The 11712-nt window shown below is 37.3% G+C and overlaps 1 protein-coding gene across 1 annotated transcript in view; it reads right to left on the bottom strand.

Annotated features, from left to right (window-relative positions):
* The window catches only part of LOC128689039 (probable serine/threonine-protein kinase kinX), a 12312-nt gene extending 1205 nt beyond the window's left edge, over positions 1-11107 (bottom strand). Inside the window, exons 1-2 of the mRNA XM_070087433.1 lie at positions 11039-11107; positions 1-178 (exon numbers count right to left, since the gene is read on the bottom strand). The exon at positions 1-178 is cut by the window's left edge and continues 1205 nt beyond it. Coding sequence (XP_069943534.1) covers positions 1-178; positions 11039-11050 — 190 coding nt within the window. The 5' untranslated portion in view covers positions 11051-11107. The remainder of the gene's footprint in view (positions 179-11038) is intronic.
* Positions 11108-11712: the final 605 nt, after the last annotated feature.

The raw sequence follows: 11712 nt of genomic DNA, 5'->3' as shown, positions 1-11712 counted from the left end.
GTGACGTTTGCTCTTGAGTCTGTTGTTTATGAAGTGCTTTGGGCGCAATGGAATTTCTTTTCGCCTCGGCCACCCATAACTGATGGAATTCATCAAACGCTGCCAGGACGTGTGGTATCTCTGGCTCTTGAACCGCCTGAGGTCGCGACTCCGTCATTACCACCACCAAACACAATACCTGCAAACAAATTTAGTCAAGATGTAATTTATAATTAAAACATCAGTGTACAGTCTGGAAATCTTTTAAACACGTTAACATACAACGTTACTGTATTACGACAAAGTATATTTACGAATTATTAATAGTGTCTACACGTACTTCAAAGTTATAATAACAGTATTACAACCGCATCACGGGATGTAAGTGTATTCTGGCAGTGGAATCAATGAAGTAAAGGTGTCTATGGCAACAAGAAGTTGAGTAAAAGTAAGTAGTGAGTCTGTTTCATAGACAGAGACTCCAGCCTTTGCCACGCCTCTCTCTGCCAGTCTCCCCGCTCGCTACTCCACCACAACCCAACCCATTTCTCAGACTGACTAGAAAAATCAGAATGTGGTATACAGATGAAGACGGAATCACGAAATGAAAGAAATGAGCTAAAACGCTAGGTAACAGAGGAGCCCCTGAGATCTCGGTGAAAAAAAAAAAATAAAAAATAACCAGTTATATTATAAACTGCGATTACAAAAAATATCAATTTACAATAAAAAAAAAGTGAATAGCCAGACTAAGAGGACAACAGGAGGGCAGCCAGTGAAGAGGCGAGGCCAGGAGCTATGAATCGACCCCTGCAACCACATATAGGTCAGCACAGATAACGTGAACCTATGCAAAACTACCTCACATGGGATTTTATTAAAAAATAGAGAACTGAGCTCTACACAGAAGTCGAAATAATGAAGATAAAGAAGAATTAAAATGTCGCAACCAGAACAGTTCACGACTAACTCACAATCTGTAGAGAAAACTTTAAACAACGTTTCGCTCAGTCGTGGATCTTTCTCAAGGTTAATTCCAGGACGGATAAAAATGCCTGTCAAAGTTTCATTACCCAGCTGCAGCAATGTTGGGGAAACTCGACATAATCAATATTAAAAACCATCAAAATTGAATCTGGTGACGAACCAGATAAAATGTGCTTAGCTTTCATGTTAAGAAAAATTGTACTAGCAGTAGTACTAGTAGCAATAGTACTAGTAGCAGTAGTACCAGTACTAGTAGTAATAGTACTAGTAGCAGTAGTACCAGTACTAGTAGTAACAGTACTAGTAGCAGTAGTACCAGTACTAGTAGTAATAGTACTAGTAGCAGTAGTACCAGTACTAGTAGTAATAGTACTAGTAGCAGTAGTACCAGTACTAGTAGTAATAGTACTAGCAGCAGTTGTACCAGTGCCAATAGCAAAAGTACTAGTATTAACAGTACTAGTAGCAGTAATACCAGTATTGGTAGAAGTAGTACTAGTAGTAATAGTGCTAGTAGCAGTAAAACCAGTACTAGTAGTAATAGTACAAGTAGCAGTAGTACCAGTACTAGTAGTAATAGTACTAGTAGCAGTAGTACCAGTGACAGTAGCAGTAGTGCTAGTAGTAATAGTACTAGTAACAGTAGTACCAGTACTAGTAGTAATAGTACTAGTAGCAGTAGTACCAGTAGCAGTAGTACTAGTAGTAATAGTACTAGTAGCAGTAATACCAGTACTAGTAGAAATAGTACTAGTAGCAGTAGTACCAGTGCCAGTAGCAGTAGTACTAGTAGTAATAGTACTAGTAGCAGTAGTACCAGTACTAGTAGTAATAGTACTAGTAGCAGTAGTACCAATACCAGTAGTATTAGTAGTAATAGTTCTAGTAGCAGTGGTACCAGTACTGGTAGCAGTAGTACTAGTAGTAATAGTACTAGCAGCAGCAGTATCAGTACAAGTAGCAGCAGTACTAGTAGTAATAGCACTAGTAATACTACTATTGCTAGTAGTACTATTACTAGTACTACTAGCAGTAATAGTACTAGTAGTAATAGTACTAGTAACAGTAGTAATACTAGTAGCAATAGTACTAGTAGCAGTATTAGTACTAGATGTAATAGTACTAGTAGCAGTAGTACCAGTACTAATAGCAGTAGTAGTACTAGTAGTAAAAGTATTAGTAGCAGCAGTAATACTAGTAGTAATAGTACTAGAGGCAGTAGTACTAGTACCAGTACTAGTAGCCGTAATACTGGTAGTAATAGTACTAGTAGCAGTAGTACCAGTACTAGTAGTAATAGTATCAGTAGCAGTAGTGCCAGTGCCAGTAGCAGTTGTACTAGTATTAATAGTAGCAGTAGTGCCAGTACTAGTAGTAATAGTATTAGTAGCAGTAGCACCAGTGCCAGTAGCAGTTGTACTAGTAGTAATAGTAGCAGTAGTGCCAGTACTAGTAGCAGTAGTACCAGTGCCAGTAGCAGTAGTACTAGTAGTAATAGTACTAGTAACAGTAGTACCAGTACTAGTAGTAATAGTACTAGTAGCAATAGTATCAGTACCAGTAGCAGTAGTGCTAGTAGTAATAGTACTAGTAGCAGTAGTACCAGTGCTAGTAGTAATAGTACTAGTAGCAGTAGTACCAGTACTAGTAGTAAAAGTACTAGTAGCAGAAGTACCAGTACTAGTAGTAATAGTACTAGCAACAGTTGTACCAGTGCCAATAGCAAAAGTACTAGTATTAACAGTACTAGTAGCAGTAATACCAGTATTGGTAGAAGTAGTACTAGTAGTAATAGTGCTAGTAGCAGTAGAACCAGTACTAGTAGTAATAGTACTAGTAGCAGTAGTACCAGACCAGCAGCAGTAGTACTAGTAGTAATAGTACAAGTAGCAGTAGTACCAGTACTAGTAGTAATAGTACTAGTAGCAGTAGTACCAGTGCCAGTAGCAGTAGTACTAGTAGTAATAGTACTAGTAACAGTAGTACCAGTACTAGTAGTAATAGTACTAGTAGCAGTAGTACCAGTAGCAGTAGTACTAGTAGTAATAGTACTAGTAGCAGTAATACATGTACTAGTAGAAATAGTACTAGTAGCAGTAGTACCAGTGACAGTAGCAGTAGTACTAGTAGTAATAGTACTAGTAGCAGTAGTACCAGTACTAGTAGTAATAGTACTAGCAGCAGTAGTATCAGTGCTAGAAGTAATAGTACTAGTAGCAGTATTACCAGTACTTGTAGTAATCGCACAAGTAGCAGTAATACCAGTACCAGTAGCAGTAGTAATAGTAGTAATAGTACTAGTAGCAGTAGTACCAGTACTAGTAGTAATAGTACTAGGAGCAGTAGTACCAGTACCAGTAGCAGTAGTATTAGTAGTAATAGTTCTAGTAGCAGTGGTACCAGTACTGGTAGCAGTAGTACTAGTATTAATAGTACTAGCAGCAGTAGTACCAGTACAAGTAGCAGCAGTACTAGTAGTAATAGTACTAGTAATACTACTACTGCTAGTAGTACTATTACTAGTACTACTAGCAGTAGTAGTACTAGTAGTAATAGTACTAGTAGCAGTAGTAATACTAGTAGCAATAGTACTATTAGCAGTAGTAGTACTATATATGTAATAGTACTAGTAGCAGTAGTACCAGTACTAATAGCAGTAGTAGTACTAGTAGTAAAAGTATTAGTAGCAGCAGTAGTACTAGTAGTAATAGTACTAGAGGCAGTAGTACTAGTACCAGTACTAGTAGCCGTAATACTGGTAGTAATAGTACTAGTAGCAATAGTACAAGTACCAGTAGCAGTAGTACTAGTAGTAATAGTACTAGTAGCAGTAGTACAAGTACTAGTAGTAATAGTACTAGTAGCAGTAGTACCAGTACTAGTAGTAATAGTTCTAGTAGCAGTGGTACCAGTACTGGTAGCAGTAGTACTTGTAGTAATAGTACTAGCAGCAATAGTACCAGTACAAGTAGCAGCAGTACTAGTAGTAATAGTACTAGTACCAGTAGTAGTACTAGTAATAGTACTACTAGCAGTAGTAGTACTAGTAGTAATATTACTAGTAGCAGTAGTAATACAAGAAGCAATAATACTAGTAGCAGTAGTAGTACTAGATGTAATAGCACTAGTAGCAGTAGTACCAGCACTAATAGCAGTAGTACCAGTATTAATAGCAGTAGTAGTAGTGGTAGTAGTAAAAGTATTAGTAGCAGCAGTAGTACTAGTAATAGTACTAGAGGCAGTAGTACTAGTACCAGTAGTAGTAGCCGTAATACTGGTAGTAATAGCACCAGTAGCAGTAGTACTAGTACCAGCACTAGTAGCAGTAGTAATAGTACTAGTAGCAGTAGTACTAGTAGCAGTATTACTAGTAGTAATAGTACTAGCAGTAGTACTATCAGCAGTGTTACTAGTAGCACTAGTACTAGTAGCACTAGCACTAGTAGTAATAGCACTAGTAGCCGCAGTAATAGTACTAGTAGCAGTAGTAGTAATAGTACTAGTAGCAGTAGTAGTAATAGTACTAGTAGCAGTAGTAGTAATAGTACTAGTAGCAGTAGTAGTAATAGTACTAGTAGCAGTAGTAGTAATAGTACTAGTAACATTCGTACTAAAAATACTAGTATCAGTACTAGTAGCAAAAGTGCTAGTAGTAATTCTAGTAATAGTATTAATAGTACTAGTGGTAAGAGTACTAGTAATAGTACTAATAGTAATACTGGTAGTAATAATAATACTGGTAGTAATAGTACTTGTAGTAATACTGGTAGTAATATTATTAGTACTAATACTAACAGTGCTAGTAGTAATAGTGCTAGTAGTTTAAGTAGCATTAGTAATAGAACTAGAACTAGTAGTACTATTAATAGCACTAGTATTAATAGAACTAGTACTAGTAGTATTAATAGTACTAGTAATATTACTAGTAATAATAGTACTAGCAATAAGAGTGCTAGTAGTAATAGTAACAGCATCAGCACTAGTAGCAATAGTACTAGTAACAGTGCTAATATTGTTAATAGTACTGTTGCTATTAGTACTATTACTACTAGTACTAGTAGTAATAGTACTAATGTTAGAAAAAATAATAGTACTATTAGTAGTACTACTACTACTAGTATTAATAGTACTAGCAGTAGAACTATTAGTAATAATAGCAGTCGTACTACTAGTATTAATTGCACTAGCAGTAGTGCTACTGGTATTAATAGCACTAGCAGGAGTACCAGCATTAATAGCACTAGCAGTTGTACTAGTATTAATAGTACTAGCAGTAGTAGTACTAGTATTAATAGTACTAGCAGTAGTACTGCTAGTATTAATAGTACTAGCAGTAGTACTAGTATGAATAGTACGAGCAGTACTACTAGTATTAATAGTGCTAGTAGTAGTGCTAGTATTAATAGTACTAGTATTAACAGTACTAGTATTAACACTAGTATAAATAGTATTAGTAGTAGTACTAGTATTAATAGTATTAGTTGTAGTACTAGTATTAATAGTATTAGTAGTATTACTAGTACTAATAGTACTAGGAGTACTATTATTAATAGTACTAGTAGTACTAGTATTGATAGTACTAGTAATACTAGTATTACTAGTAATAGTAGCAGCACTAGTATTAATAATACAAGCAGTAGTATTGATTTTTATAGTGCTATTAGTAGTAGTGCTAGTATTAATAGTACTAGTATTATTAGCACTAGTATTAATAGCACTAGTGCTACTATTATTAATAGTACTAGTACTATTAGTATTAATAGTACTAGTACTAATATTAAGAGTACTAGTAGTAGAACTAGTATTAATATTACTAGTAGTAGTACTAGTATCAGTAATAATAGTAGTAGTATTAATTGTACTAGTAGTAGGCCTAATATTAATACTAGTATTAGAACTAGTAATATTACTAGTAGTAGTGCTAGTGCTAACAGTACTAGTAGTACTAATATTAGTAATAGTAGTACTAGTATTAGTAATAGTAGTACTAGTATTAGTAATAGTAGTACTAGTATTAGTAATAGTAGTACTAGCATTAATAGTACTAGTAGTACTAGCATTAATAGTACTAGTAGTAGTTCTATTATTAATACTAGTATTAGTACCAGTAGTAATTCTAGCATTAATACTAGTATTAGTTCTAGTATTATTACTAGTAGTATTGCTAGTGCTAACAGTACTAGTAGTACTAGTATTAATAATAATACTCTAATTAATACTAGTATTAACAGTCCTAGTATTAGTAATAGTATTAATAGTACTAGTACTGGTTATAGTAATAACAGTACTAGCAGTAGTATTACTAGTATTAATAGCACTAGCAGTAGTACAGCTAGTATTAATAGCATTAGCAGAAGTACTAGTATGAATAGTACTAGCAGTACTATTAATATTAATAGTAGTACTAGTATGAGTAGTACTAGCAGTACTATTAATATTAATAGTACTACTAGTAGTGGTAGTATTAATAGTACTAGTGTTAATACTAGTATTAATAGTATTAGTAGAAGTATTAGTATTGATAGTACTTGTAGTACTAGCATTAATAGTAGTAATAGTAGCACTAGTATTAATAGTACTAGCAGTAGTACTAATATTAATAGTACTAGCCGTAGTAGTACTAATATTAATAATAGCACTAGTAGTAGTGCTAGTATTAATATTACTAGTAGTATTAGTACTATTAATAGTACTAGTAGTACTAATATTAATAGAACTAATAGTAGTACTAGTATTAGTAATAGTAGTACTAGCATTAATAGTACTAGTAGTAGTTCTAGTAATAATACTAGAATTAGCACTAGTATTATTACTAGTAGTAGTGCTAGTGGTAATAGTACTAGTATTAGTAATAGTAGTACTAGCATTAATAGTACTTGTAGTAGTTCTAGTATTAATATTAGTATTAGTACTAGTAGTAGTTCTAGTATTAATACTATTATTAGTACTAGGAGTAGTTGTAGTGTTAATACTAGTATTACTACTAGTAGTAGTTCTAGTATTAATACTAGTGTTAGTACTAGTATTAAATACTAGTAGTAGTGCTAATGCTATCGATACTAGTAGTACTAGTATTAATAATAGTACTATAATTAATACTAGTATTAACAGTCCTAGTATTAGTAATGGTATTAATAGTACTGGTATTAGTATCAGTATTAATAGTACTAGCAGTAGTACTAATATTAATAGTACTAGCAGTAGTACTAGTAGTAGTACTAGTATTAATAGTTTTAGTAGTATTAGTACTAGTATTAATAGTATTAGTAGTACTAGTATTAGTAATAGTAGTACTAGCATTAATAGTACTAGTAGCAGTTCTAGTATTAATACTAGAATTAGTACTAGTATTATTACTAGTAGCAGTGCTAGTGCTAACAGTACTAGTATTAGTAATAGTAGTACTAGCATTAATAGTACTAGTAGTAGTTCTAGCATTAATTCTAGTATTAGTACTAGTAATAGTTGTAGTATTAATACTAGTATTAGTACTTGTAGTAGTTCTAGTATTAATACTAGTATTAGTACTAGTATTATTACTAGTAGTAGTGCTAGTGCTATCAGTACTAGTACTACTAGTATTGATAATAATACTATAATTGATACTAGTATTTACAGTTCTAGTATTAGTAATGGTATTAATAGTACTAGTATTAGTTATAGTATTAATAGTACTGGTACTAATAATAGTATTAATAGTACTAATAGTATTACTAATAGTCATACTATTAGTAATAATGCTAATAATAGTACTAGTAACACACTAGTAATAGTAATAGCACTAGCTGGAGTATACCTGGAGAGAGTTCCGGGGGTCAACGCCCCCGCGGCCCGGTCTGTGACCAGGCCTCATAGTGGATCAGGGCCTGATTAACCAGGCTGTTACTGCTGGCCGCATGAAATCCAACGTACGCCCCACAACCCGGCTGGTCAGGTACTGACTTTAGGCGCCTGTCCAGCGCCTGCTTGAAGACAGCCAGGGGTCTATTGGTAATCCTCTTGGTGTATGCTGGGAGGCTGTTGAACAGTCTTGGGCCCCTGATACTTATTGTGTGGTCTCTTATCGTGTTAGTGACACCCCTGCTTTTCATTGGGGGGATGTTGCATCGTCTGCCAAGTCTTTTGCTTTCGTAGGGAGTGATTTTCGTGTGCAAGTTTGGTACTAGTCCCTCTAGGATTTTTCAGGTGTATATAATCATGTATCTCTCCCTAGTAGTAATAGTACTAGCAGTAATACTAGTATCAGTATTACTAGTAGTAACGTAACTAGTAGTAGTAGTGCTAGCAGCAATACTAGAAGAAGCAGTACTAGGGCAGGTCCAAGATCTGTATCTTTCTCCTCTGTAACTCCCTTCACGTATTTCCAGAATACAGTAGACTGATATTTCTCTTCGTCCACTTATTTTCCATGCAGTGATTTAGAAGGAAGTGAGGGTCACCAAGGCCGGCAAAACATACGGGCTAATTTTTCCGTACACCTTTGGTTGGTTCACTAATAGAGTTTAAAGCCTGTCGTCTACACGAACGTCATTAAGGATGAATGTATTCTGCTCACCATCAGTGAAGAATAATTGAATCCCTAAAAATAGGGAATAAATTCTCAGCCTATATAATGTGACACACTCCTCACGGTGTGTGTGTGTGTGTGTGTGTGTGTGTGTGTGTGTGTGTGTGTGTGTGTTTGTGTGTGTGTGTGTGTGTGTGTGTGTGTGTGTGTGTGTGTGTGTGTGTGTGTGTGTGTGTGTGTGTGTGTGTGCGTGTGTGTGTGTGTACTCACCTAATTGCAATCACCTAATTGTGGTTACAGGAGTCGAGACTCAGCTTCTGGCCCCGCCTCTTCACGGAGTGCTACTAGGTCCTCTCTCTCCCTGCTCTATGAGCTTTATCATACCTCATCTTAAAGCTATGTATGGTTCCTGCCTCCACTACCTTACTTGCTAGATTGTTCCACTTCCTAACTTCTCTATGATTGAAGAAATAGTTCCTAACATCCCTTTGACTCATCTGGGTCTTCAACTTCCAATTGTGACCCCTTGTTTCTGTGTCCCATCTCTGGAACATCCTGTCTCTGTCCACCTTGTCTATTCCACGCAGTATTTTGTATGTTTTTATTATGTCTCCCCTGTCTTCCAGTGTCGTCAGGCCGATTTCCCTTAACCTTTCTTAGTAGGACATTACCCTTAGCTCTGGAATTAACCTTGTCGCAAACCTTTGAACTTTCTCTAGTTTCTTGACGTGCTTCATCAAGTGCGGGTTCCAAACAGGTGCTGCATACTCCAATATGGGCCTGACGTACACGGTGTACAGTGTCTTGAACGATTCCTCGCTAAGGTATCGGAACGTTATTCTCAGATTTGCCAGGCGCCCATATGCTGCAGCAGTTATCTGGTTGATGTTTGCTTCCGGAGACATGCTCGGTGTTATACTCACCCCAAGATCTTTCTCCTTGAACGAGGTTTGCGAGGTTTGTGTGTGTGTGTGTGTGTGTGTGTGTGTGTGTGTGTGTGTGTGTGTGTGTGTGTGTGTGTGTGTGTGTGTGTGTGTGTGTGTGTGTGTGTGTGTGCGTGTGTGTGTGTGTGTGCGTGTGTTTGTGTGCTCACCTAATTGTACTCACCTAATTGTGGTTGCAGGGATTGAGTCACAGCTCCTGGCCCCGCCTCTTCACTGACCGCTGCTGGGTCACTCTTCCTGCTCCATGAGATTTATCATACCTCTTCTTAAAGCTATGTATGGATCCTGCCTCCACTACATCACTTCCTAGATTATTCCACTTCCTGACAACTCTGTGACTTAAGAAATACTTCCTAACATCCCTGTGATTCATCTGAGTTTTCAACTTCCAACTGTGACCCCTTGTTGCTGTATCCCATCTCTGGAACATCCTGTCTCTGTCGACCTCGTCGATTCCTCTCAGTATTTTATATGTCGTTATCATATCCCCCCTATCTCTCCCCTCCTCCAGTGTTGTCAGGTCAATTTCCCTTAACCTCTTCTCGTAGGACATACCCTTTAGCTTCGGGACTAGTCTTGTCGGAACCTTTGCACTTTCTCTAGTGTCCTTACGTGTTTGACTAGGTATGGGTTCCAAGCTGGTGCTGCATACTCCAATATGGGCCTAACGTACACAGTGTACAGAGTACTGAACGACTCCTTATTAAGATGTTGGAATGCTGTTCTCAGGTTTGCTAGGCGCCCATTTGCTGCAGCAGTTATTGGGTTGATGTTCGCCTCAGGAGATGTGCCTAGTGTTATACTCACCCCAACATCCTTTTCTTGAATGAGGTTTGTAGTCTCTGGTCCCCCCAGACTGTACTCCGTCTCCGGTCTTCTTTGCCCTTCCCAATCTTCATGACTTTGCACCTGGCGGGGTTGAACTCCAGGAGACAGTTGCTGGACCAGGCCTGCAACCTGTCCGGATTCCTTTGTATTTCTGCCTGATCCTCATCCGATTAGATTCTTCTCATCAACTTCACATCATCTGCAAACAGGGACACTTCGGAGTCTATTCCTTCCGTCATGTCGTTCACAAATACCAGAAACAGCACTGGTCCTAGGACTAACCTCTGTGGAACCCCGCTCGTCGCAGGCGCCCACTCTGACACCTCGTCACGTACCATTACTCGCTGTTATCTTCTTGACAGGTATTCCCTGATATATTGCAGTACAATACAGTGTGTGTGTATGTGTGTGTGTATGTGTGTGTGTGTGTGTGTGTGTGTGTGTGTGTGTGTGTGTGTGTGTGTGTGTGTGTGTGTGTGTGTGTGTGTGTGTTTGTGTGTGTGTGTGTGTGTGTGTGTGTGTGTGTGTGTGTGTGTGTGTGTGTGTGTGTGTGTGTGTGTGTGTGTGTGTGTGTGTGTGGCGTACTTGACAATAAAGATGGATTTGGAATATCATACGCAGACTGTCATCATTTTAGACTTTTATAAGTATTAGTAAATAAAGTGCTTGGTAAAAAGTATGTGGTAAATCAGACAGAAGTTCGGTTTTCCCTCAACATATAACTTCGATATGGCTCTTAAGGGTATATCTCTATAGCCTTATGAAAACATGATGGTAAAAAAACCATACTAACCACGAGCTTCATCCTCCTTGAGTACACACACAAAACCTGCAACTGCACACAGTTGACCAGAGAGAACTCTTATATACATGCTGGTGGCCTCGTTGAGACAACCTTGCGGCCTTGTCTACCGTTAAATACGGCCACCGGTAAGTCGTGAAAAATAGCTGGTGCGTAGCATGGGATAATATCAAACTGTCATGGTCATACTGGAAGGCAGCGCTCAACCGCCAGGATGTAACTTAACGAGGCACGTAAGTTCCCCCCGTCTTCTAATAACAATTGTGTTGTAGAGGTCTGAGCGAAGGTCAGACCTCTACAACACAACTGTCCTCAAAGATTTAAGTTATATCATTAATTAGGGAAATATCCTAGACTTCACCTTACGAAACAGACAAAACAAATGCGACAGTAATTTGGACTAGGTAGACTATAGTGGAAAAGTGAACATGATTTTAGAAGACTGGGGACCTACGCGCCCTTTAACGAGGGGTACTGATGGGTTCTCTCTTCCTCCACTGTTGAATCAGATCAGTACAACTTTAATACTTAATACTAAACTCGTTATGAATATAACACAGCGCTGTATGACCCTTGTGGGTTTAGCACTTAGTTATGATTATAATAACATGAATATATCAAAAGATCAGCAAATATGTTATACTAGAGTTAACAGTTGCAATGCA

This window comes from Cherax quadricarinatus, chromosome 21 (genome assembly GCF_038502225.1).
Source record: "Cherax quadricarinatus isolate ZL_2023a chromosome 21, ASM3850222v1, whole genome shotgun sequence".
Classification (NCBI taxonomy): domain Eukaryota; kingdom Metazoa; phylum Arthropoda; class Malacostraca; order Decapoda; family Parastacidae; genus Cherax; species Cherax quadricarinatus.
Note: the sequence above shows the minus strand (reverse complement) of the source record. Positions and strands in the feature narration are given on the sequence as shown.